General features: G+C 45.1%; 2 protein-coding genes across 5 annotated transcripts in view; one reads left to right on the top strand and one right to left on the bottom strand.

Annotated features, from left to right (window-relative positions):
* The window catches only part of SMG6 (SMG6 nonsense mediated mRNA decay factor), a 282,134-nt gene extending 281,594 nt beyond the window's left edge, over positions 1-540 (bottom strand). Inside the window, exon 1 of the mRNA XM_055131114.1 lies at positions 146-540. Within this exon, the coding sequence (XP_054987089.1) occupies positions 146-233 (88 nt within the window). The 5' untranslated portion in view covers positions 234-540. The remainder of the gene's footprint in view (positions 1-145) is intronic.
* Positions 389-26,802, top strand: part of SRR (serine racemase) — a 27,531-nt gene continuing 1,117 nt past the window's right edge. The window contains exons 1-6 of one of the 4 annotated variants that reach the window (XM_055131122.1): positions 389-497; positions 19,209-19,380; positions 23,079-23,205; positions 23,379-23,482; positions 25,918-26,037; positions 26,348-26,422. In XM_055131122.1, coding sequence (XP_054987097.1) covers positions 19,213-19,380; positions 23,079-23,205; positions 23,379-23,482; positions 25,918-26,037; positions 26,348-26,422 — 594 coding nt within the window. In that variant the 5' untranslated portion in view covers positions 389-497; positions 19,209-19,212. Of the gene's footprint in view, positions 547-19,208; positions 19,381-23,078; positions 23,206-23,378; positions 23,483-25,917; positions 26,038-26,347; positions 26,423-26,802 lie in introns of all 4 variants that reach the window. The other 3 variants (XM_055131119.1, XM_055131120.1, XM_055131121.1) reach the window with 3 other exon arrangements.

Genomic DNA, 26,802 nt, shown 5'->3' with positions numbered 1-26,802 from the left:
CCCTCGCCCCCCGCCCCCACTGTGGGGAGAAGGGGCGGGGACACCCGAGTACCGTGGGCACCGCCGGGGGGAGGAAGAGGAGGTGGAGAGGGACAGGGAGGCGGGGCGGGCAGGCCCGGCCCAGGAGCGGGGCGGCGCGACTCACCTCTGCTCCCGGCCTGCGGAGTCAGCGTGGCCAGGATCCCTCGTAGTTCCGACGCCGAGATCCGGACACGCTCCAACCCCTCCGCCATGTTCGCGGCTGCTGCTCCAGCTGCAGCTGCTCCGCCACCACCGCGCGCAGCCAGGAAACCACGACGGCCGGGCGGTGCGCGCTCGCCTCCACCTCCCACCCTTTTCCCCGCCCCCTCCCGCCTTTCCGCCTCAAACGACGGTGGCCGCGCTGGGAGGAAAAGCGCGCGCTGAACGCACGTTCGGCTGCCGGCGACGCGGAGCGCCGGTGCGCGAGGCCGGGGCGGAGGCGGGCGCCGCGCGTGCGCAGAGCGTGGTCGGGAAAGGTGAGCTGAGGCTGGAGTTGGAGGCTCGGCGGCCGAGAGGTGAGGTGAGGTGAGGCCAGGCCGGGGCAGGCGGGCGATCGCGGCGGTGGCCATTGTGGCCGCTGTGGTGGCCACGGAGGACGCTAGTGCAGGTCTGAGGCTCGGTTTACGGAGACACCCCACGGCCCGGCCTCCGGTGTTTTAGGCCGGGGTCATCCGCCACCGGCCGGACTCGTGCCCGAGGCTTGCACTGCGAGGGCTGGAAGAGCTCGTCAGTTTTAGTTTCAGGTTCCCCCTTTTTCCCGCTGAGTAAAGGGGTGCTGAAAACCTTCGTCTGGTTGCCTCGAGTGACAGAGTTGATACGTACCCGAGTATCCAAGTCCCTGATGGCAAACTGCATCCTCGGGCTTCTTTCCTTTTTTTTTTTTCTTTTTAAATCTAGTCTAAATGGGTTTTGCTAAGAGAAGGAGTTGTGGGAAGTGAATCTGGAAGCATACTAAATCGATCTGGGAATTTTTGTGTCACTGTGGGTTCTTAGAGAATTTACTTCCATCTTTAAAATGTTGCTGGATGGAGCTGGAGCAGTAGTACAGCGGCCGACTCAGGTTCCATTTCCAGCATCCCGGGGCTGGAGCAATAGCACAGCGGGTAGGGCGTTTGCCTTGCACGCAGCCGACCCGGGTTCTAATCCCAGCATCCCATATGGTCCCCTGAGCACCGCCAGGGGTAATTCCTGAATGCAGAGTCAGGAGTAACCCCTGTGCATCGCCGGGTGTGACCGAAAAGGCAAAAAAAAAAAAAAAAAGTTGCTGGATCAAAGGATTGGTCATATAATTTTCTGTTCTTGTTCAGAAATATGGCAAAACTCCCTCCCCCAAGGGCGCCTCCCCTCCCCACCTTTGCTCCTTCTCAGTTTGTTGGAGTCTCCTGGACTGATACCCCATCAAAGAGTTAATCAGTTTCTTGGGCTGGATCTAGAAGTTTCTGAGAATCTCTCCGATAGCTCATTTAGTTCCTATTATGTAACAGACACGTCACCAGCAGGTTAAGCAAATGTAGACTCAAGTCAGCAGATACATGAAAATATTTAACAGTTAAATGAAGAGTAAATTATTTGATCAGAGCAAATGGCAGTCTTGATGAAACATAGGGGAAAATGTTAAAAATTAATTCATTTTCACACTGAAATTAGAGACAAGCTTTCTTTTTTAAAGATGGTAAAATGAGAAGGTGACAAAATTCAAAAGATGACAGGAACTGACTGAGGAGGAGCAATAATTCAAAAAAAATTATTCTTAGCTGAAAGAAAATTTTAAGACAAACTCAACCCTCAGATGCGAAAGACTCATGAAATTCTAGGTAAATGTAAGAAAAAGAGAGCTAGACCTCTATTGCAATAAAAGCTTCTGACTTTTAAAGATTGAAAACAAGCATTGCCATGGAAGTCTTCAAAGAGTATTGTAAAATTTTGTTTTAAAGCCTGTTGCAGGGGGCTGGAGCAATAGCACAGCGGGTAGGGCGTTTGCCTTGCACACGGCCAACCTGGGTTCAAATACCAGCATCTCATATGGTCCCCTAAGCACCGCCAGGAGTAATTCCTGAGTGCAGAACCAGGAGTAACCTCTGTGCATCGATAGGTGTGACCCAAAAAGCAAAAAAAAAAAAAAAGCCTGTTGCAGAGCCGTGTGTAGAGTAGAATCTATCTTATCTAAGGATAATGATGTTATATTGCATATGTAATTTTAATAGAAATAGAAAAGGTGTGAAAGAATACATGCTAAATTTATCACTGGTAGAGAGCACTGCCTTGCCTGAATGAAGCTTTGGGTCAAATCCTGTCAATGTCCCCAAAAAAGATTTTTGTTGTTGAAGAGGTTGGATTTTATGGTAAAGACTTGAGGCTGGTTGGGGGTCAAAATGACAGTACAGCAGGTAGTGTACTTGCCTTGCATGTAGCCAACCTGGTTTCCATCCCCACCATCCCTTATGGTCCCCCAAGCCTGCCAGAAGTGATTCTTTAGTGCAAAGCCCAGAGTAGTCCCAAATGTGCCCCCACTACCCCCTACCCCATCCCCCCAAAAAAAAGAATCAGCTGGAGGAGTAAGTAATGTAGCTGACAGGGCACTTGCCTTGCATATGGCCGGCCAATCCAGGTTCAATCCCTGGCTCCCCATTTTGTCCCCAGAGCCCATCCAGGTGTGATCCCTGAGCCAGGAGTAAGCTCTGAGCACTGCAGTGATCAAAAAAAAAATCTGTAGCAAAACCAATAGTATATCATTAAAGCTATACTTGAGTACAATTTGTAGCGTTAAGTGCCTTTATTACCCTAAACGAATAAAAATTTGGCCAGAGAGATTGTACAATGCTTAGGTCTCTTGCTTTGCACACAGCTGCCCTGGGTTCTATCCTCAGCACTGAATATGATCCCTGAGCCCCACCAAGAATGATCACTGTATGCAGAGCTAGAAGCCCTGACCATTGCCAGGTGTGGTCCCAAATTAAAAAAAAAAAAAAAAAAAAGTTTTAAAATAAGTAGTCACAAAGCAACAAATGTAGAAATGAAAGATAAAAGAAAAATGAAAGAGAGGAAAAATCAGCAATGGGAACAAAGAATAGAATAAGAGGGCTGGAGCGATAGCACAGCAGGTAGGGCATTTGCCTTGCACCCGGCCGACCCGGGTTCGATTCCCAGCATCCCATATGGTCCCATGAGCACTACCAGGGGTGGTTCTGAGTGCAGAGCCAGGAGTGACCCCTGTGCGTTGCCAGGTGTGACCCAAAAAACAAACAAACAAAAAAAAAGAATAGAATAAGATAAAATGAAGAACTCATCATTCAGAAATAAGACATTAAAATAGACATATTTGAAGGCTAGAAGAGAAAGTACAAGGATTAAGGCAGTTGCCTTCCACATCGATCTCTGGCACCAAATATGCCCTCTGGCCACCACCAGGAATGACCCTTGGGTTCTGCTGGGTTTGGCTAGAACCCCTCCACCCAAATAAAGAAAAATAGACACATTTTTGACCATGAAGAACTTTAAGGATGTTCTTTTTTGAGATCTCATAAGTAATTCAAACTTAATTCATCAGTCTCAGGCTTCCCCTTAGTATACCAACTTCACCTATCTTTTTTGTTTGTTTGTTTGGGGCCACACCAGCAATGCTCAGGTGTTACTCCTGCACTAAGGAATTACTCCTAGTGGATCATAGGGGACCATGTGGGATGATAGGAATTGAACCCAGGTTAGCCCCATGTAAGGCAAGCACCCTACCCGCTGTGTTATCTCTCCAGCCCCTTTCATCTGACTTATCGATAAATTATATTTAAATCAAAACTCAGGGAATACCCTTGATACCTCTTTCTCCTACCTTCCCTCCATTCACTCTTTTATCAGGATATATATAGTGGATAGCTATGAAATTCTCTTTTTTTTTTTTTTTGCTTTCTTTTGGGTCACACCCAGCGATGCACAGGGGTTACTCCTGGCTCTGGAATTCTATGGAATTCTTAAGCTCAACATTCTCTCCTTTTACTCTCCAAAGTATTTTATTTACCTTTAAAAACAGAAAAAAATCTGTTTCAGGTTTTTTGTTACTTTTGTTTGTCTGGTTTTTGGGGTTGGTTTTTTTTTGGGGGGGTGCGGGGGGAAACTGTACCCAGCAGCATTCAGGCCTTTCTCCTGCCTGCACTCAGGAATTACTCAGGGACCACATGGGATGCCGAGGATCAAACCCAGGTTGACTGCCTTCAAGTCATGCACTCTACTCGCTGTATCATCCCTCCAGTCCCTGGTTGGTTTGTGGTAGTGGGTTTTTTTGTTTTGTTTTGGTTTTGGTTTTTGTAGAGGGGAGCCAAACCTGGCAGCTCAGGCAACCAAGTAGTGCCAGGGATTAAACCCAAGGCTCTTGCTTGCAAACCCTTTGCTCCAGCCACTTGAGCCATCTCTCCCATTTCCTATTTCCTTTTTTACTTCTTTCTCTTTTCTAACACTATGTTTGCTTCTGTTTTTTGTTCTGTGCCTGGATTTAAGGCAGTGATACTGTTTGATTCACACTGTCATGGGAGACCTTTCTCAGTTTACCTTGTTTCCATTCATTCCAGTTCCTACTCTGTCCTTTCAATAGGTGGAATGGTAGCCTCTTCTCTAGTGTTTCTCTCCTTAGAAATACATTTATCTTTGAAAAATGTTATGGTATTGTTTTATATATGTATGTGTTTTAAATGTGCATAATTGATATTGTTATAAAAATCATTCTTCATATTTCTGTAAAAACTTTTGACTGTTGCATATTATTGTCTTAAATGTCCTCATAAGTGCCCACTGGTCCTAAGCCAGCAAGGGACCTATCAGATTTTTTTTTTAAACTAAAACTAAGAAAATCCTTCTCCACTGTGGAAATCATAAAAATGTAAAATACAGGAGCTGTCAACAGCCACCTGTCCTGTCATGTGGAACCAACTGGTCTGCAATGAAAAAATTGAAGCCGACATGCAGAAAGCAGCAGAGGTGAAAAAAGAGAATCCTGGAAACTCAAGTTACTGGTTCTAATTTTTCCTTGGAGCTCCATATTCCTGCCATTTCTGTGGGTCATCTGTCCTTGGATTCCATGAGCCAATGAATTTCATCAACCTCATCTTGTGCCTAAACCAGTCCAAGTTGGGGTTCTGTCTCTTGTAATCAATGGTCCTAATTATAATCTCTATACTCGTTCTATTTGGTGTGTTTTTATTTATTTTTATTTTACAGTGTCAAAAATTGAACCCAGATCTTAGATTTGCAAGACAAGCTCTCTCCCACAAATAATACATCTCCAGCCCTCATCATCCCAGATTTTAGATTTGCAAGACAAGCTCTTTCCCACAAATAATACATCTCCAGACCTGATATCTTTTTTTCAATTGTGGTAAGATACAGGTAGCATAAAATGTAGTGGGAACACGAATATACATGTTTTGCTTCTACAAGCCCTGGATGTAATCCCTGACACCACATTAAGAATAAAGGTACAGGGTCCAGAAAGATAGTACAAGGGTTAAAGTACTTGCTTTGCATGCATAATTGTTTGGCTCCCCAGCATCACAAATGATCCTCTGAGTATTGCCAGGAGTCATTCCTGATCGCAGAGCCAGGAATAGCCCCTGAGGTTAAGTTGCTTGCCTTCATGTGCCTTGCAACAATGGTTCAAATACCAGCATTGCTTATGGTCCCCTGAGTATTGCCAGGTGTAACCCCTGACCATAGAGCCAGAAGTGACCCCTGAGCACAGAGCAAGTTGTGGTCCCTGAGTATTGAAAGGTGTGCTCTTTTGCCCCCAGCTGCCCCCCCCAAAAAAAAACTGCATACTGGGCGGGAAGCATAATATAGCAGATAACACCTTACCTTGCACAGCTGACCCGGCTTTGATCCCCAGCATACTATATGGTACCCAAACACAATCAAAAGTTTCTGAGCGCAAAGCCAGGGGTAACCCCTGAGCATTACATGGTGTGGCCCAAAAAACAAATCATCTATACACAGATTCATAAATAGCATTACTACAATATTTTTTTAATTTACTGAGATTTAAGTGGTGTTTAATAGAGTTAAGTACATTCACATTGTTGTATAACTAATCTCTAGAATTCTTGCAAAGCTAAAACTATACTCATCAAGCAACTTCCATTTCTGTCTCCTGGCAACATAAGTAAAACCATGTAGGGTTTTATTGTTTGTGTGTTTGGTTGACTTAGATCACTTGCCTGATATCCTCTAAAGCAGGACCGTGGTCCTCTTCCAACCTTGTTTACTCCTGTGAGCCCCGTTTCACTAGTTGACTTCCTTATCTTGTACCATCACCATCCCCCACTCCCCCACCCCCACCTCGCTCCCAAATTTTATCTCTGGCCCCCTTGGAATACCTTGTGGCCCACAGGAGGGTCATATGGCTCCTGGTTGAAAAGTGTTGCTGAAGAGCATGGAAGGGCCAGAAAGATGGCTCAGAGGCCTGGAACACTTGCTTTACATGTGGAAGTTCTAGGTTTGATCCCCAGTATCACCAGAAGTAGGTCCTGAGCACTGCAACGTATGGTCCAGAAACAAAATAAAGAATATCCTCTTTCTTATTGTACATAACAGAATTTCCTTCACTTTTAAGCTGAATAATATCCTTGTTCAATAATTGTGTGTGTACATTTTCTTTATCCATTCATCTGTCAATAATTCCTTCGATTGCTTCTATCTTTTGGCTATTGTAAATAATGCTGTGTTCATAATACTAAAATACATCTTTGAGACTCAACTCTGAAGGGTGTGTAATCCAAGACTGGAATTGCCGGTATACTTTGTAATTCTAGATTTAATTTAATTTTTTTGAGGAACTTATATACAGTTTTTTGGGGTTTTTTTTTTTGTGGGGTTTTTTTGTTTGTTTTTTGGGTTACACCCGGCAATGTACAGGGGTTACTCCTGGCTCTTCACTCAGGAATTACCCCTGGCAGTGCTCAGGTGACCATATGAGATGCTGAGAATTGAACCCAGGTCGGCCATGTGCAAGGCAAATGCCCTACCTGCTGTGCTATTGCTCCAGCCCCTTCCATACAGTTTTCAATAGTAACTACACTGATTCTGGAGAGAGTACAGGAAGTAGGGTGCTTGCCTTACATGCATCAAGAGGTTTAATCCCTGATCTCTCCAGGAGTAATCCCTGAACACAGCCAGGAGTAAACCTTGAGCGCAGCTGGGTTTGGCCTTCCTGCTCCCCCCTCCCCCCCCAAATAGAGCGATAGCACAGCAGGTAGGGCGTTTACCTTGCGAGCAGCCAATCCGGGTTCAATTTCTCCGACCCTCTCAGAGAACCCAGCAAGCTACCAAGAGTATCCCGCCCGCACGACAGAGCCTGGCAAGCTACCCATGGCATATTCAATATGCCAAAAACAGTAACAAGTCTCACACTGGAGACGTTACTTGTGCCCGCTCAAGCAAATCGATGAACAATAGGACAACAGTGCTACAGTGCCCCATCCTCCAAAATAGTGGCTGCCATTTTATGATTCCTGCATAAATGCACAAAGTTGACGAAGGTTCATTCTGGTTTTTCTATGTCCCTTCCAAAACTTTTTATGTGTGTGTTGAGAAGGCCACATCTGGCGATGCTCAGGGCATATTTCTGGCTCTGTTCTCAGGGAATCACTCCTGGTAGGCTTGGGACCATTTAGGGTACCAAGGATTGAATTCAGGTTGGCTATGAACAAGGCAAGTGCTTTACCCTATCTCTTTAGCCTTCCTACCCCCACCTCCAGCCTCCGCCAAACTATTTTAAATAGCAGTAAACCTAATAGGTATAAGGAGTATTTTTTGGTTTAGTGGTTGGGGGGAGCAGTTTGGCCCTCATATATGCAAAGCATGTGTCAGACCTGTCATTGTGGTTTTGATTTGCATCTTGGCTAATCATTAGTGATACTACTAAGCATCTTTTAAGGTTGACCATTTGGGTTTTGCATTTTTTGGTGCCAGGGATCCAAACTAGGGTCAGCAGCATACAAGGCAAAAAGCCTTAATGTTTATACTATCTCTGCCACCCCCAAAATGTATCTTTTCTACCTTCATTTTCCTACCCAAGCCCCTGCTGATTTTTATGTCAGTAATACTATGGTACTTCAAGTTTTTTTTTTTTTTGAGCTTTTCCATTGTTAGCAACTCATTTTTTTTTTTTTTATTAAATCACCGTGTGGAAGATTACAATGCTTTCGGACTTAGGTCTCAGTTATACAATGCTGAAACAACCATCCCTTCACCAGTGCCCATATACCACCACCCAAAAAAAAAAACCCACACAGTACACCTCCCATCCCGCCCCCCCACCCCTTACCTTGTAACTGGTAAGTTTCATTTTACATTCTGTTTACTTTGGTTACATTCAATATTTCAACACAAACCTCACTATTGTTGTTATGAGTACCCCACTAGATTCAGACCTACTGTGAAGACAAATAAGGTCGCGCGGCCGCTTGAATTTCTGTACTTTAACAAGAAGTTCAGGGAGATTTCTTCCAGATATTAGATAATTGCAGGCTTGAAAACCCAATCTGTGGTCGTCTTAATATGGCGGCCACCGCGCCCTTCATCCCCAGAGAGAAAGAGGCGAGAGAGAGAAATACCTTTCCCCTCCTGGGCGAGCACAGGGCCGAGGCTTAGTTCTCAGGCTGGAGACATTCTGCGAGGAGTTGCCCATGCCGAAAGAGGTTTTGCTGTGTCTGGATTCACGCTTGTGCAGCTGTGGAGAGGCTGCACATGCGTGCGGCCCCCGGGATCACATCTCGGCGGTGGGGCGGTACTTCAAGTTTTTTGTTGTCAGTTCTTGGATTTTTTTAATTCTCCTTTACCTTTTAGCTTTTATGGTGCAAACAAGAAAGAATCAGGGGAATTGGATAGGTTTCCTGCATGTACCTTGTATGCAGTTTACCTGGTTCAATCCCCAGCACCACCAATAATCCCTGAACACAGAGTCAACAGTAAACCCTGAGCACAACTGGGTATGCCCCACCAAAAAAAAAAAAAAAAAAAAAATCAAGGAAATAATTCTAATATTTTGGTAAACTCAACAATTTTAGATTCTTTGTTACAAGTCAGTCTGTTACTGCTTACAAAGTCTCTGAGTTTCATATATTCATCATTTTTCTCCTGTATTCCCCCATATATAATCTGGCTGTCACAACCAGACAGAAAGCTCAATAACATGAGGCCAAAGGAAAAATAGGAGTTCAGGGTGCTTGCCTTGCAGGAAGTCAAACCCAATTAGATCTCCAGCACCAGAGCATCGCCTGTAGTGGTAGTGGTCCCTGAGGACAGCCAGGAGTAAGCTTGAGTACAGCTAAGTGTGACCCAAAATCCGAGGACACTTTTCTTGCATGTGTAATGGAAACCTTGAAACTTCAGTACTTAATTAGATCCCTGTTTGCTATTTCCTTTTCATTCACCACAACATAACCAGAGTGGTTTTCTGAAAATACGGTTCTAACATGTCATTTACTTTCAGTAGGGGTTGGTGGGAGGGGGGGAGTAGGGGGAGCAGAGAGGAAGGGAAGGTGCAATCATGTGCCACTATGTTTTGGGATCACTCCTGAGGCTACTTGGGGAACCATATGTTGTTCTGAGGATCAAACTAGGGTTGGCATGTGAAAGAAAAGGCATGAATCCCTGTCCTATCTCTCTGACCTGTCCATGGCTTTTAAGAAAAAAAAGAAAAAAACACCAAAGTCCAGGAAGATAGTACTGGAGGTAAGGAATTCACCTTGCAGACAATCATTCAATGCCTGCCAGAACCAGAACATATGGTTCCTCCAAACACCACCTGGGATCACAGCCAAGCACAGAACTGGGAATAGCCCCTGAGCACCCCTGGATGTACTCCAAAGCACCACACACACACCTCCCAAAAAAAGACCATGAGCCAGAGAGAGTACAACGTGCTAGATGCACATTTTGGGGGTTTACTACCTAGCACCACAGTGTCCTGCAGCAACACTAGGGCTCCCTTGAGCACCGAACTGAAAGCCACTGAATATAGCTGGTTTGTTTGTTTGGGGGTGAGGGGTGGAGTTATGGTTTTGTTTTTTGGTGGTATCTTTTTTTTTTGCTTTTTTGGTCACACTCAGGCCGATGGTGGGGGTACTCCTGGCTCTGCACTCAGGAATTATTCCTGACTGCTCAAGGGACCATATGGGATGCTGGGGATTGAACCCTGGTCAGCCGCATGCAAGGCAAATATCCTACCCATATATACTATTGCTCCAGCCACCCCCACCAACACAGCTGGATATGACAGAAAAATAAACACAAAATGCATGAGTCATGATCCCTGAATAATCTGGAACCTGCCAACTTTACTCTTGTATCAACTCTCATTTCATCATTATTTTTATACACATTGGCTTTGGGGGCCATAATTGGCAATGCTCAGAAGTTACTCCTGGCTCTGCACTCAGGAATTATTCCTGACAGTGCTCAAGGGACCATGTGGGATGCTGGAGATTGAACCCTGATCAGCCACGTGCAATGCAAGTGTCCTACCCACTGTACTATTTCTCTGGCCCTGTCACACTGACCTTTTAGTTTCTGGAATATTCCAAGATTTTTTCTCCTGAAAGCCTTCAAAGAGTTAGTCTGTCTACCTGACACGTTCAAAGCCTTCTCCTTAAAACATTCATATGTGTTAGTTTCGGGATCAGAGAGAGTACAGTGGTGCTTTACCTTGAACGTGTCAAATCTGAGTTTCCATCCCCCAGCACCACATATGTCTGTCTAAGCACCACCATATGTCATCCCTCAGCATTGAGCCAGAAGTACAGAGCCAGGAGTAAGCTCTGAACACTGCTGGGTGTGCACCCAGTAATATATGAACAACAGCAGCAAAATGTATTGTAACTCTACCTGAAACACTTTGCTCTCCGCTCTGCTTGTTCATCCTCAGACTCAGGTTTTACTACTGATTTCAATCATGAATAACTTTGGATATCATGGTGATTCAATAAATTGAAAAGATTGTTTTACTACTGGTGAGATAGTTAATGGGCTGGAGGTTGTGCCTCATATGCCTGAGCTCTGGTTGGATCCCCTCTCATATAACCCTGGAGCAACCACCAAGGGCCATCCACAAGCATCTGACACCCCTGGAGTCCTTCCTACACCTTAGACCATCCTTAAGCCTCCCGTCTAAGATTAGGGAATTGTAACAGTTACCCAAAGTCATCTGTCAGTATTTGTAAACATATTTTGAATTATTACACATTACACAACTCTCCACTAAACTGAACTATGAAGGCAGAATAAATGTTTGTTTTGGATTTGGGGCCACACTCTGAAGTGCACTTGGCTATTTCTGATTCTGTATTTTGGAGTTTCTCCTAGTAGAGCTCTGAGATATATGCAGTGGTAGGGATCAAACCAAGACTGCATGCAAAGCATACACTCAGCCCATTGACCTATCTCCAGCCATAGGCCTAGTTTGGGGAAGTGAAGGGGGGATGAAGTAGGATAGGGGGAGAAGATGGTTCACACCTAGCAGTGCTCAGGGCTGACTTAATCTTGATTTAGTCCTCAGAGGTCACTAAGTAGTGCTGGGGATTGAACCAGGGTTAGCTACATGCAAAGAAGATACCTTACTTTCTGTACTCTCTCTCCAACCCTAAGTCTATTTTTCTAACAGCATGTAGCTACACTAAAAAGAGTTTTGAGATTTTTGGTTTTTTGTTTATTTGGGGGCTGTACCCAGCAATGTTTAGGAGTTACTCCTGGCTTTGCACTCAGAAATCACACCTAGCTGTGTTTAGGGAAGCATATGGGATGCCAGGGATCAAACCTGGGTCCATCACTTGGAAGGCAAGTACCCTATCCACTGTACTATCACTTTGACCTAGCACTGTTGCACTGTAGCACTGTTGTCCCATTGTTCATCAGTTTCCTCAAACAGGCACCGGTAACGTCTCCATTGTGAGACTTGTTGTTACTGTTTTTGGCAGTCCAATATGCCATGGGTAACTCGCCAGGCTCTGCTGTGTGGGCGGGATACTCTTGGTAGCTTGCCGGGCTCTCAGAGAGGGACGGAGGGATTGAACCCGGGTCAGCCACATGCAAGGCAAATGCCCTACCTGCTTTGCTTTCACTCCAGTCTCACTTTGACCTAATTAGAATTTAATATATAGAAGGTGTTTTGTGTGGTATATAAAGAATACTGTGTATAAATGAATAATATGAATAAAATAACATGCATATTACTATGAACAACTTTATACTAATTTTAAATTTGGTGATTTTGCTAGAAATACATAAATTACTGAATTAATTCAGGATATAGAAAATTCACATACACAACTGTGAAATCATTAAAAAAGTTATCAGAGGGACTGGACTGATAGTACAGTGGGTAAGACGTTTGCCTTGCACCTGGCTGATCTGAGTTTGATCATCTGGGCACCTCATATGGTCCCCTGGGCCCACCAGGAGTGAACCCTGAGTACAGAGACAGGAGTAAGCCCTGAGTACCACTGGAATGCCTCCAAAAAAATATTATTGGAGGGAGCTAGAGAGTTCAGCAGTCCACTTGTCTTGTGTACCCAGCATGATATCCTATGCACCACCTCGAGTGATTCCTGAGAACAGTACCACGAGTAAGCCTGAGCACAGACAGGTATGGCCCAAAAATAAAAATGAGGACCGGATATTTCAATGATTAAGAAACATGCCTTGCACAAAGCCGACCTGAGTTCGGTCCCCAGCATCCCATATGGTCCCTTAAACACCTTCAAGAGTAACCCCTGAGTATCATCAGATGAGGCCCCAAAACAAAAAGAATTGTAAATTTATGATGAGTAGGTTACAAAATTTATCAGAAATGTTTAATTTGGGGCCAAAGAGATAGTGCAGGGGTTAAGCATTTGCCGTGCATTCCATTTATCCTTTTGTGAATCCACAGCACCAGAGATTGCTCTTGCATCCCATCAGGTGTAGCTACCCACTCACCCCAGAAAAGGTTTTATTGTAGGTCTCACTTTGCCTTGCTTATGTGAGGCCCTGTATTCTATTTCTCTCATTGTCCCCTAAGGACTTTTAGGGTGGCCCAGAAACAAAGAAAGTTTATCTGCATATGATTGTGAAAGACAAACACAAAAGCATAGATAGATTTGTCTTTGTCAAGGAAACATAAACCATTTATATAAAAATATACAATGCTCCTGGGCTGGAGCAGTAGTACAGCAGGTAAGGTGTTTGCTTTGTACATGGCTGACCTGGGTTTGATTCTCAGCATCCCATATGGTCCTGCTAACACCACAATGAGTGACCCAGGAGTCACTGAATACAGAACCAGGAGTAAGCCCTGAGCACCACCGGGTGTGACCCAAAAACAAAAAACAAAAATTAAATTGAAAAATATGGGGGGAGCGGCTGGAGCAATAGCGCATTTGGCTTGCACACTGCTGACCTGGGTTCTATCCCCAGCATCCCATATGGTCCCCTGAGCACCGCCAGGGGTAATTCCTGAGTGCAGAGCCAGGAGTAACCCCTGTGCATCGCCAGGTATAACCCAGAAAGAAAGAAAAAAGAAAGAAAAAAATATGGGGCCAGAGCAACAGTACAGCGAGTAGGGCTTTGTCTTGCACACAGCTGACCTAGGTTCAATACCTGGCATGCCATATCGCTGAGCACTGTCAGGAGTAATTCCTGAGTGCAGAGCCAGGAGTAACCCCTGAGATTGCTGGATGTGACCTCATCAGAGGCCCCTGGCAAAATAAAATATATGTATATATTTTTTCTGTTGCTGGATGAGAGAGAGTGAGAGAGAGAGAGAGAGAGAGAGAGAGAGAGAGAGAAAGAGAGGCTAGGTCCATACTTTGCATGCAGGAGGCCTGAATTCAGTCTCACCACACAATTTCCTGAACACTGAACAGGGAGTAGCCCATGAGAACCACCAGTGTATCCCCACTATGTAGACAAAAAGCCACATGTATAGTACAGCAGGGTACAGCCTCATAAAAAGTAACAATAAAGAGAAATATTTAAATACTATAATAAATATAATGGGGGAGGGAGAGATAGTACAATGGGTAAGGCACTTGCCTTGCACACAACTAACCCAGATTCAGTGCCTGGAGCCCCATGTGGTCCCTCAAGTAGCCTGGAGTGATCTCTGAGCACAGAGCCAGGAGTAGACCTTGAGCACTGCTGGGTGTGGCTCCAAAACCAAAATAATAATAATAGGGGACCCAGAAAGATAGTACAGTGGGCATTGTCTTGCATGTAGCCAATGCAGGTTCTGTCCCTAGCACACATATGCACCCCTAATCTCTGCCAGGAGTGATTCCTGAACAGAGAGCCAGTAGTAAGTGATGAGTACCACCAGGTGTGGCCCCAAAAAACTAAATGTAGCACTGTTATCCCGTTGTTCATCGATTTACTCGAGCGGGCACCAGTAACGTCTCCAGTGTGAGACTTGCTGTTACTGTTTCTGGCATATCAAATACCTAAATAAATAAGTAAATAAAAATATGGGATTAAAGAGATATACAGCGGTTGGGGCTGGAGCGATAGCACAGCAGGCAGGGCGTTTGCCTTGCACGCGGCCAACCCGGGTTCGAATCCCAGCATTCCATATGGTCCCCTGAGCACCGCCAGGAGTGATTCCTGAGTGCAGAGCCAGGAGTAACCCCTGTACATCGCCAGATGTGACCCAAAAAGCAAAAAAAAAAAAAAAAGATATACAGCGGCTAGGGCACTTGCCTTGCAGGCAACAAACCTAGGTTTGATCTCTGACATCCCATATGGTCTCCTGTGCACGTCTAGGAGTAATTCCTTAATACAGATCTAGGAGGAACCCCTGAGTATTGCCGGGTATGATTCTAAAAGCAAAAATAAAAGAAAAAATTGTGCCATGATAATGTACAGTGGGTTGGGCACTTGCACGAGGCCAGCCAGTTTTAATCCCTGGAATCCCAGATGGTCCTCTGAGCACCTCCAGGAGTAATTTCTGAGTGCAAAGTCAGGGGTAATCCATGATTATTGCTGGGTGTGGCACCAAAACAGTAACAATAGCAACAACAAAAATATTTTTTTAAAAATAATGGAGCCACAGGGCTGGAGCAATAGCATAGCGGGTAGGGTGTTTGCCTTGCGTGCGGCCGACCCGGGTTCAAATCCCAGCATCCTATATGGTCCCCCGAGAACCGCCAGGAGTAATTCCTGAGTGCATGAGCCAGGAATAACCCCTGTGCATCGCCGGATGTGACCCCCAAAACCATAAATAAATAAATAAATAAAGTCAGCCTGGAACTATTAAAAAAAATTTTTAATAAATAAATAAAATAATGGAGCCAGGGGCTGGAGCGATAGTACAGTGTGTAAGGCATTTGCCACACACACAGCTGACCCAGGTTTGATTCCCAGCATCCCATATGGTTCCCCGAGCACTGCCAGGAGTAATTCCTGAGTGCAAAGCCAGGAGTGACCCCTGAGCATCGCTGGGTGTGACCCAAAAGGCCAAAAGAGAGAAAATAATAATAATGGAGCCAGAGACGGTGAGCACAGGGACTTGCACATGGCTAACCCCTGTTCAATCTTGCAATCCTTGGCACTGGATATGGGCTTCCAAGCACTGTAGGAGTCAGTCCTGTGAGCACAGAGCCAGGAATAGCTCATGTTTACCACTGACTGTGGCCCCAAAACCCAAGAGAAAGAAAGAAATGCTACAATGTAAGTAATGAAAAATGGGGGCTGTGAGGCTAGAGTGATAGCACAGTGGGTAGGGTGTTTGCCTTGCATGCAGCCGACCGGGGTTCGATTCCCAGCATCCCATATGGTCCCCTGAGCACCTCCAGGGGTAGTTCTTGAGTGCAGAGCCAGGAGTAACCCCTATGTATTGCCGGGTGTGACCCAAAAAGAAAAAAAAAAGGGAGCTGAGATACTGCTTAGAATTGTTGAGTTTCCACACAACTCAACTCAACATGCATAGGCAGGAAATGGGGCAGCATTTGGTGGACCGGGAGCAGCCTCCCCAGGCTCTTCCAGCACAACCGGCAAACGATGGGCGACGGGCGGACTCCCGGGCATTGTTCAATCTCTCCCTTTAGGGCGCAGTTGTAGTCATCCATTATGGCCGTACTCTCAGTCATCAGAGTTCCATCATCCTAGTCTCCTCGAGGACCTCAAAGTCTCCAAAGTCTCAGTTTTCCTCCTTCATCTTCTTGTCTTCTCTTCCTTGCTGTACTCTCTTTCTATCTTCTTCTTTGTGCTCTGCTTCTGTGTGTGCTGTTGTGCTCTTTTCTGTCTGTCTACCTGGTCTCTGACTCTCGTCTCTGTAGTCTCTCTTCTGGTCTCTGTTTCTGGTCTCAGTCTCTCCTCTTCAGTCTCGGTAGTCTTCCTTTTCTAACTTCTGCTCTTCTCTTCAGTCCTCTGTCTTCTGTCCGTGCTGTTGTGCTCTGTCTCACTCTCTCTGTCTCCTGCTCTCTAATCTGCTGCTGTTGTCTTCTTCAGTCTCTGGTCTCTTCTTCTTCTGACCTTTTCTAACCCTGTGACCCTGACGACCTTGGCGACCTTGTAATCTTCTGACTTCTCCCAATCTTCTGACCCTCTGACTTCTAACCATCTGACCTGACCTCCCCAGCCCCTTACAGCATAGTTTATATAGAAGTCATGTAGGGTGGGGATACAAAGGTGGAGTTGAACATTAACAAATCAACAAAGAGAGGTAAGACCACTCCTCCAGGAGATTAACTCAAGGACAAAATCTCATCTACAGAGATTACTCTAGGGGCTGGAGTGATAGCACAGCGGGTAGGGCGTTTGCCTTGCACAGGACCAACCTTGACTCGATCCCCAGCATCCCCTATGGTCCCTTGAGCAATGCCAGGAGTAATTCCTGAGTGCAAAGCCAGGAGTAACCCTTGTGCATCTCTGGGTGTGACCCAAAAAGCCAAAACAGAAAACAAAAAAACAGGGGCTGGAGTGATAGCACAGAGAGTAGGGCGTTTGCCTTGCACACGGCCAACCCGGGTTCAAGTCCCAGCATCCCATATGGTCCCTTGAGCACCACCAGCTTCGCCAGGTGTGACCCAAAAGCAAAAAAAAAAAAAAAAACAGAGATTACACCAGATTACTAGGACATTCATTCAAGAGCAGGATTCCATTCAGGGTGTGTTGCTTTCTTCTTTCCTCAGCTAGTAATCCACTTAAATAGTTATAGTGAACTTACTTCTTATAATATTTCTATCAATGTCATTTTATGTAGCATAGCAAGAGATATATCAAGCTTAAAGTTTGGTTCTTCCTGAGGATATCTCACTATATATTCCAGACCACAGTCCTCAGGCCAGGTTAGTCTTCCTAACCCCAGCAGGGTCCTTATTCAGTTACCTCTTTTGGGTCATGACCCAAGAGTTTGTTCATGACCGTGCTCTTAACTTATAGTTAAATATTATGGTGCTTGGCCTGTCCCATTTCGATGCCAGGGTAGCTCACAGCTTTCCCTGGGTCCATCAGTCCCTCGACAGAACTCTGCTCTTGGAGTGCTAGGAACTAAGGGCAACTGAGGCTTAAGTCAAGTAAATACAGATGCCCAGGAGTAAATATTATTTTGGAGTCAATTAACTTCCATGTTACATAGCATAGCATCAATTGTTTTCCTGTGTCTATACAAAAAGGACATTGCTAAATCATACAAATGACATAAAGGAAAGAGAAAAGCAATATAGGATTATTACTTGTGCCTCAGTTGCTCTGTTGTAGGAGTGACTCAATAGACCTTAAATTCTCTGCGGGAGCAGCAAAGACAACCCAGTGCTATCCAACAAGAATAAGTCAAATACTTGGGGCTGGAGCAACAGTAAAAAGGGTAGTAAGTTGCATGTGGCTAATGCGGGTTCAATCCCCAGCACGCAATGTGGCCCCCAGAGCCTTCCAAGAATGATCTTTGGCTACTGGGTATGGCCAAAAATATTGAGAGTAAAGTCAAACACCTTGCATAGGTGAAGTCCTGGGTATGATTTTCAGCATTACCATAGAAAGAAATAGAGAAAAAAATGGAGGTATATAGCAGTTACTGAAAATAACAATTATGGAATGCTAGCGCAGCAGGTAGGAACTTCCCTTGAATCCTGTCAACCCAGGTTCGATTCCATGTTGTCCCACAAACTCTGCAGGACTGATCCCTGAACACAGAGCCAGAACTAAGACCTGAGCACTGCCTGTATGATCCCTGAATGCAGAGGCAGTACAATGTAAGTCCTGAGCATCTGTATGGCCCCAAAACAAACAAAACTATTTTGCTTCATTAAAACACAAACACACACAATATAATTTTTTTCTTAGAGAAGACTAAGGTACATAGTCAAGTTAATGAACAGGTACAGATACAAATAATGTACCTGATGTACCTACACAGACATACCAGATTATGATTATGAACCATCTCAAGTCCATAGTTGACACAAAAGTTCACTCTTGGTGTTGGACATTGTTTCAGTCTTTTGAGGCAGGGGATGCTTACAACAGGGCTTACTTCTGGTTCTTCATTTGGGGATCACTTCTGGCAGGTTCAGGGGACCATATGTAGTACCAGGGGTTAAGCCTGGGTCAGCTGCATGCAAGGCAAGAGAGCCTTACCCCCTGTACTATTGCTCTGGCCCTTACAAGATAGTTTTTATTGAAATTTATTTAGATGTGAGGGGAGAGAGAAGTTGTTTTTTGTTTTGTTTTGTTTTTTGTCTTTTTGGGTCACACCCAGCAATGCTGAGGTTACTCCTGGCTCTGCACTCAGGAATTACTCCTGGCAATGCTCAGGGGACCATATGGGATGCTGGGGATAGAACCGGGGTCAGCCGTGTGTAGGGCAAATGCCTTACCCTGCTATACGGTCACTCCGGCCACAGAATTGTGTTTAAGAGAGAACACAGAGTGGAAATTGACAAGCAAGTGAGATACATGCTCAAGGGAGAACACAGACTTGAAGAGCAAGCCCATCTCTCTCTCTCTCTCTCTCTCTCTCTCTCTCTCTCTTTCTCTCTCTCTCTCTTTCTCTCTCTCTCTTTCTCTCTCTCTCAAAGAGACATAGAGATAAGTAAGTGAAATATATATTTAAGGGAGAACACGGGCTTGAAATGCAAGCCAGTGTTGTACATCTTATAATCTACATTATCAAAATCTTTTCCAATTAACACACTGTCTCAGGTTTTGCTTTGATCCTCTTCCTTCTTCTTGGGTTTCAGAACCATGAATGCTCAGTACTGCATCTCCTTTGCTGATGTCGAAAAAGCTCTTATCAACATTCAAGATTTTGTCCATCTTACACCAGTGTTAACAAGCTCCATTTTGAATGAAGTAACAGGGCGCAATCTTTTCTTCAAATGTGAACTCTTCCAGAAAACAGGATCTTTTAAGGTAACAACCCCTTTTGATGGTATATTATTTGCCTTCTAAAATATGTATAAAGCTATTATTTATTTATTTGCTCTTTGGGTCACACCTGGCGATGCACAGGGGTTATTCCTGGCTCTGTACTCAGGAGTTATTCCTGGCGGTGCTCAGGGGACCATATGGGATGCTGGGAATCGAACTTGGGTCGGCCGAGTGCAAGGCAAACGCCCTACCCACTGTGCTATCACTCCAGCCCCATGTATAAAGTTATTTGATCCTCCTGCCTACCCAGTGAAGTAGGTAGAAGTAAATTACTACCTTTTATGATGAAAAGGGACTATAGAACATTTCCTTTGATTAAGGAAACATCATAGTATTATTGAGCCACTTTAAGACAATCTCAAAATTTCTTCATTAGGGTGATCATACAATTATCAAAGAAAGACAAGCTATTTGAAAGGGTACCTTCTGGTGACTAAATCTAACTAATGAGATAACAGATAAATGTATTTATCTAGTGTATTATTAAAGACAAAATGGGAATGATTACTCTATATATAATCAATTTAAGGGTCAAAGAGGCAGTATAGAGGACAAAGTAAGTTTGCCTTGCCTTGCCTTATAAGCAACCAACCGTGTTTGTTCCCTGGCACCACATATGGTCTGATGAGAACAACCAAGAGGCACTACTGAATTTTCTATTAATTGACCTTTAAGATCCTTTTTAGCGGGGCTGATGCAATAGCACAGCAGATACAGTGTTTGCCTTGCACATGGCTCACCCGGGTTCGATTCCCAGCATCCCATATGGCATATAGTCCCCTGAACACCGCCAGGAGTAATTCCTGAGTGCAAAGCCAGAAGTAACCCCTGAGCATCGCCAGGTGTGACCCAAAAAGCCAAAAAATAAAAAAAGACCCTTTTTAGGAATTGGAGAAATACTACAGGGGGCACTTACATTATATGTAGCAAACCCGGGTCCACCACTCTCCAGTACTGTATATGGTCCCCCCTTCTCCCCCAGCTGCCAGGTACCACTAGGAAGGAGTAACTCCTGATGTAGTATTGGGTGTATCCCCAAAACCCCAAAACAAAAAGAAATAGGTTGATGAGAAGTGTCTTGTGATGGATGAAAGGGGATATAGACATATAAATGCCCTGAGTACATGCTTTATATTCTAGAGGCCCAGCACCACAAATTCCTTCCAAAACTCAAAATTTATAAAGAAGTAAAATCAGTCAGATTTAGTGATTCACCAGGAGCAACCGCTAAGCACCATCAGATGTGGCCTGCCCCCCTCAAACAAAAAGATATAAAATATTGATATTATAGGGATTATAGAGACCAATTTTGTTGATAAGATCCATAAAGTTGAACCAAGTAGTGTGTGAGCCAACTGATACAGATGCAGAAGTGGGAGACAGCTCAAAGGGCTAGAGTCGTGCTTTGTGTGCAGGAGCCCTGGGTTCAATCTTTAGCACTTACATGATCCCCCAAACACTGCTGGAAGTGCCCCCACACCCATCACTGAACTGAAAGTTGTCCCCTGAGCACTACCAGGTGGGGCTCAAAAAAGCCAAAACCAATTTTCAGAGGATGAGTACTTTTAACCAAACCAGGGAGTAGAGATTAAGAACTACACATAGGGGCCCAAGAGATGGTTCAGAGAGATGTTAGTGCATTATCCTGGGCTTAATCCCCAACACCAAATCCTTCAAGCACTCTGGGTATCACCCGTCCCTTCCGCCCCAACTGAAAATACTAAAAGTGCGTTGGACTGGAGAGATGGCTCAACAGAGTAATGTTTTTGATTGAAAGGGACCCAAGTTTGAGCCCTAAATTGGGGGCAATCCCCGGGCACAAAGTCAGGAGATGCCCCTAGGTATCACTGAGTGTGGTGCCCCCCACCAACAAAACAAAACAAAACAAAACAAAACCCTACAGATAAAGGTACCAGCATGCTTAAAGGTAAAAGGTGAGCTAACCCTCTAGGAAGGGAACTAGAAAGAATTTAATGTAGCAAACCACTGTAATTCGATGCCTTTTAGAAATGCTGTTCAGCTTGCACCAGGGAGATGCAGTACAGTGAGAAACTCAGTGACAGGATACATGTCATGCTGCATATGTGTCTGGGCCCAGACCCCTCTTCACTCCCCCAAGAGTTTCAGCTTGTAATTTGTGCTTCCCCTTAAAAAAAAAAAAAAAACAGTCAAGTGCAGGACAGAGTATGGGAGTTAGGGCATCTCTCTTGTATACAACGTATCTCCCAGTTCAATCCTAAACACTGCATATGATTCTCCAAAAGATATGTGCCCACTTAGCATCAGTGCAGTGGGTGTGTCACAAGCCCCCTCCTGTTGGCTCCCCCCAAGAAAAAGATAACTTTTATAGTCTAGTGAAAATAGTAGATGACAATGATCTTTCACACAGAATCAGTTGAGATTTGATAAATAGAAAAATGTGGCCTCACCAAAATAGGAGATAAAGACAAGTGATATTTAGGGAATAAAATCAGGGCCAGAGAAGAGTTGGAGGCACTTGCCTTGCATGTGGCCAACCCCAGTTCCTGACACTGCATATAGTCTCCCAATTCTTGCCAGGAGTAATTCCTGAGCACAGGGCAAGGAATACCTCCTGAAAACTGTAAGGTGAACTCCAAAACTCAAAATTTATAAAGAAGTAAAATCAGTCAGATTTAGTGATTCGAATCAGAGACAGCATGATAGGAGCTTGTTTTACACACAAATTACCTGGGTTCAATTCCTATACCCCATGCAGTCCTCGAACACCCCAAGGAATGATCCCTGAGCACAGAACCAGGAATTAGCCCTAGGTGCTGCTGGGAGTAGGCCCCAAACAAAAACAAACAAAAAGCGAGGCTGGAGCAATAGTATAGTGGGTAAGGCCTTGCATGTAGCAGACCTGATTTTGACCCCTGAAATCCCATATGGTTCTCTGAGCATCATCACAATAATTCCTGAGTCCAGAGCCAGCCAGGAGTAAACCCTGAGCACCCAGGTGCTAAAAAACAAAACAACAACAACAACAACAACAAAAAAAAAAACAGGGGCTGGAGGCTGGAGTGATAGTATAGCAAGTAGGGCACTTGCCTTGATTCAACCCAGGTTCAATCCCCAGCACCCCATTCAGTCTCCCGAGTCTCTCAGGAGTGATTCCTGAGTGCAGAGCCAGACACTCCCACACACCACTGGGAGTGACCCCCAAAAAATGGGGGGTGGGAAACACCCAAAACTAGGATTGGAGGGGCTGAGCAATAGTATAGCGGGTAGGGTGTTTGCCTTGCACACGGCTGGCCCAGGTTCGATTCCCAGAATCCCATATGGTCCCCCAAGCACCACCAGGAGTAATTCCTGAGTGCATAGCCAGGAGTAACCCCTGTGCATCGCCAGGTATGACCCAAAAAGCAAAAACAACAACAACAAAAAACTAGGATTGGAAAATATAGAAAAGTTCCTTGGTCTTTTTGAGGAGAAGCTTAAGTTCCTTGGGGGAGAGGGCTGGGCTGGAGAGAGTACAGATGGCAGGGAGCTTGACTTCCACATGGCTGACCTGGGTTCAATCCCCAGGATCCCAGATGGTCTTGAGCCCTGCCAGGAGTGATCCCTGAGTGCAGAGTGAGGAATAAGCCCCAAGCACCACCTGGTGTAGTCCAAATACAAAACTGAAATTTCAGTGCATGAATTCACCATCCCTTTTTCAGATTCGTGGTGCCCTGAATGCAATCAGAAGTTTGGTTTCTGCCACTTCAGAAGAGAAGCCCAAAGCTGTTGTTACTCACAGCAGTGGAAACCATGGCCAGGCTCTTGCCTATGCTGCCAAGTTGGAAGGTACTTGATTTCTCAGAAACATGGGTAGGTTAAGCCAAGGAGTGGGAAAATACTTTCAGTGAGTGATAAGAGCCATGACAATTAAACTTCTGTATCGTTCATTACAGGAAACTGAACAGAATTTTCAATCGTAAATTCTCCTTATTTGTGCTAATCATGTTTCTCCTTCCCAGGGATTCCTGCTTATATTGTGGTTCCCCTGACAGCTCCCAATTGTAAAAAGCTGGCAATACAAGCCTATGGAGCCTTCATAACCTACTGTGAACCAAGTGATGAGGTGAGGAGAGCAGTATTTAATTCCAACCTAACAATATGCCACGTGAAACTTTTTAGTTTAAGCCTCTCACTTGAGTATCTTAATTGGCATCTTAAGTTTAGCGTCTAAAACCAAATTCTTTTTTTTTTCTTTTTGGGTCACACCTGGCAATGCACAGGGGTTACTCCTGGCTCTGCACTCAGGAATTACCCCTGGTGGTGCTCAGGGGCCCATATGGGATGCTGGGAATCGAACCCGAATCGGCCGCGTGCAAGGCAAACGTCCTACCCGCTGTGCTATCGCTCCAGCCCTAAAACCAAATTCTTGATCAGGGATGTGGCTCAGTGGTACATCACTTGCCTTGCATCCTTGCATGTGTGAAGTAGTAGGTTCAACCCCCAGCACCACACAAATAAAATAAAACTCCTGACCTTATGCCCCAACAATGCTCATCTTCCAATCTTCTCCATTTCAGTAAATGGCAACTTTTATTGCCCCCCCCAAAAAAAATAATAATTGGGAGGTGGGGTCACACTCAGCAGTGTTGTGGGGTAGGTCCATGGGAGCTGAGAATTGGACGGACATGCTCCTGAAAGTATGTGCTCAGGCCGTTTTACTCTCTGGGCCAAGACATTTGTTTTGGGGTTACCTCCTCCTGTGCTGAGGGCTACAGTCAGGGCCTTAACAAGGCAAATGCTCTACCACACAGAGCTACATTCCCAGATCAACACTCTTTATTGTAACGTTTTAGGTTGGCATGTGTGCACTTGCAGTCCCAGCATCACCAAAGTGAGCCTACTTTGTTGTTGTGGCCACTGGCTGGCTATAGTGCTCACGTTTAGTTCTGGTGTTTACTAGGGTTTCAGCCATCATTGACTTGCCAGGACTAGCATTTAGCTGAGGCAAATTATGGTTGTGGTGCTCACCAGGGGTTGTACTCCTTGACCATGATGCTTGCATCTTATTTTTGGTTTTGGGGACCACAGAGGATGCCAGGGATCGAATCCTGGTCAGCCCGGTGAGATATAAGCACCAGATCTGCTGTACTATCACTCTGGTCCACTGCAGATCGTTTATCAGGGTTTTTTGTTTTTAAATATTTTGAATGTCCACAAGATAGACCATTAAGCTGTTCATGGTTGGGTTTCAGTCACATAATGATCTAACACCATTCCCTCCACCAGTGCACACCTCCCACCACCAATCATTGCACATCGACTTCAGTGGTACTGTTGATCAGGGTTGCACCCCTCTCTGTGGTGTTAAGACTCCTTGCTGCAGTGGCAGGAACAGGTAGCACAGCTTCCAAACTCAAACAGATCTGCCTGGACTGTGCTTCGCACCTATGGGGCACTTGGGATTTGAACTCAGAATTTAAAACGTGCAAGCTAAGCTAAGCTACAGTACTGTGGCCTTCAGACCCTTTTTTTCTTTATTGGCTTATTGGGTCACACCCATCAACGCTCAGGGGTTACTCCTGGCAATGCTAAGGAACCATACGGGGTGCCGAGGATCAAACTTGGGTCCACCACTTGAAAGGCAAATGCTCTACCCACTGTACTGTGGGGCTGGAGCAATAGCACAGCAGGTAGGACGTTTGCCTTGCATGCAGCTGACCCAGGTTTGATTCCTCCGCCCCTCTCGGAGAGTCTGGCAAGCTACCGAGAATATCTCACCCACACAGCAGAGCCTGGCTACCCGTGGCATACTCAGTATGCCAAAAACAGTAACAAGTCTCACAATGGAGACATTACTAGTGCCCGCTCGAGCAAATCAGTGAATAGTATGACAGTGATGACTGTATTGTGACCCCAGACCCATTTTTCTGTTTGAGTGGAGAGTTTGAGTCACAGCTGATGCTGCTCAGGGTTTACCTCTGGCTCTGCACTCAGTGACTCCTGGAAGAATATTTGGGAACACATGGGGTTCCAGGAATCAAACCTGGTTCAGCCACATGGAAGGCAAGCATCCTACCTACATTCCAGCCCTGAACAGGGGCTATTTCCCATACCTGAACAAAATCTAAAAGATGGGCTGGACATTGTACAGCAGGCAGAGTGCTTGCCTTGCATGCAGCTAACCCTGGCACTCTAAGGGCTCTCTAAGCACTCCAGGACTGGCTTGAGCAGAGCCAGCAAAGCCAAGTATAAGCTCTCACCTGAGCATAGCGGAGTATGGATCAATACCAAAATAAAACAGCAAATGACTGTATCACTGCTAGAGATACAGTGCCTTACACCCTTTGAGGCACTTGCCTTATATGCAGTTGAACTGAGTTAGACCCCCAGCACAACATACAGTACCTAAGCAAAGTGGAATAAGGCTGGACCACCACACAGTGGCCCAAATCAAAAACAGCAAATGACCAATAAAGTGTTAAATGACTGAATTTAACTTGCTAACCTAATGACTTGTTAAGTGACTGAATCTAACTTGCTAACTGGTCATTTTTCCAGTCCAGGGAAAATGTTACGAAAAGAATTATGGAGGAAACAGAAGGCATCATGATACATCCCAATCAGGAGCCTGCAGTGATAGCTGGGCAAGGGACAATTGCTTTGGAAGTGCTGAACCAGGTAAAAAGCATAGTTATATTCCTTATTTTTAAAATTTTGGGGCCACACCTAATGGTGCTCAGGGGTTACTACTGGTTTTGCACTCGGGAGTCACTCCTGGCTGACTCAGGGAACCATATGGGATGCCAGGGATTGAACTCGGGTCAGCTGCCAAGGCAAGTGCACGGCAAGTGCCTGTCCTGCTCTACTATTACTTTGACTCCTATAGTCCTTATTTAGCAACAGGTAAAACTGGTGGTTAGATCTAGGATCACTTATTTTAAAGGTACATATAAAACTAGCTATTAATAATTTATCTTTCTCACTAAAGATTCCCTCGGTAGATGCATTGGTGGTACCTGTAGGAGGAGGAGGAATGGTTGCTGGAATAGCAATTACAATTAAGGTGAGAAAACTTTTGGAAAACATCCCATTTTGAGAATAAAACGCTTTATTTTACATCATAGTATACCGAGGCTGCCTCTCTAACATGCAATTTCCCTCATATTGTCATTTCTTTCATCCATCTCCTGGTATTTGAGGTGGAAAGTCCCCCCTCCCCCTGCACCATGCCTTTTGCTGTTTTGTTGTCATACCCAGCAGTGGTCAGGGCTCTATAACCAGGGATCACTTCTGGTGGGTGGCACTGGAGCCCATATGTGGTGCCAGGGATCCAACTGGGCCAGCTGCATGCAAAGTGAGTGCATGATCTACTATGGTAACTCTCTGGACCTCACAACACTTTTCTTAACGCTATAACTCTAAGCACAAAAAGCTTTAAGCTCT

This window comes from Sorex araneus, chromosome 3 (genome assembly GCF_027595985.1).
Source record: "Sorex araneus isolate mSorAra2 chromosome 3, mSorAra2.pri, whole genome shotgun sequence".
Classification (NCBI taxonomy): Eukaryota; Metazoa; Chordata; class Mammalia; order Eulipotyphla; family Soricidae; genus Sorex; species Sorex araneus.
Note: the sequence above shows the minus strand (reverse complement) of the source record. Positions and strands in the feature narration are given on the sequence as shown.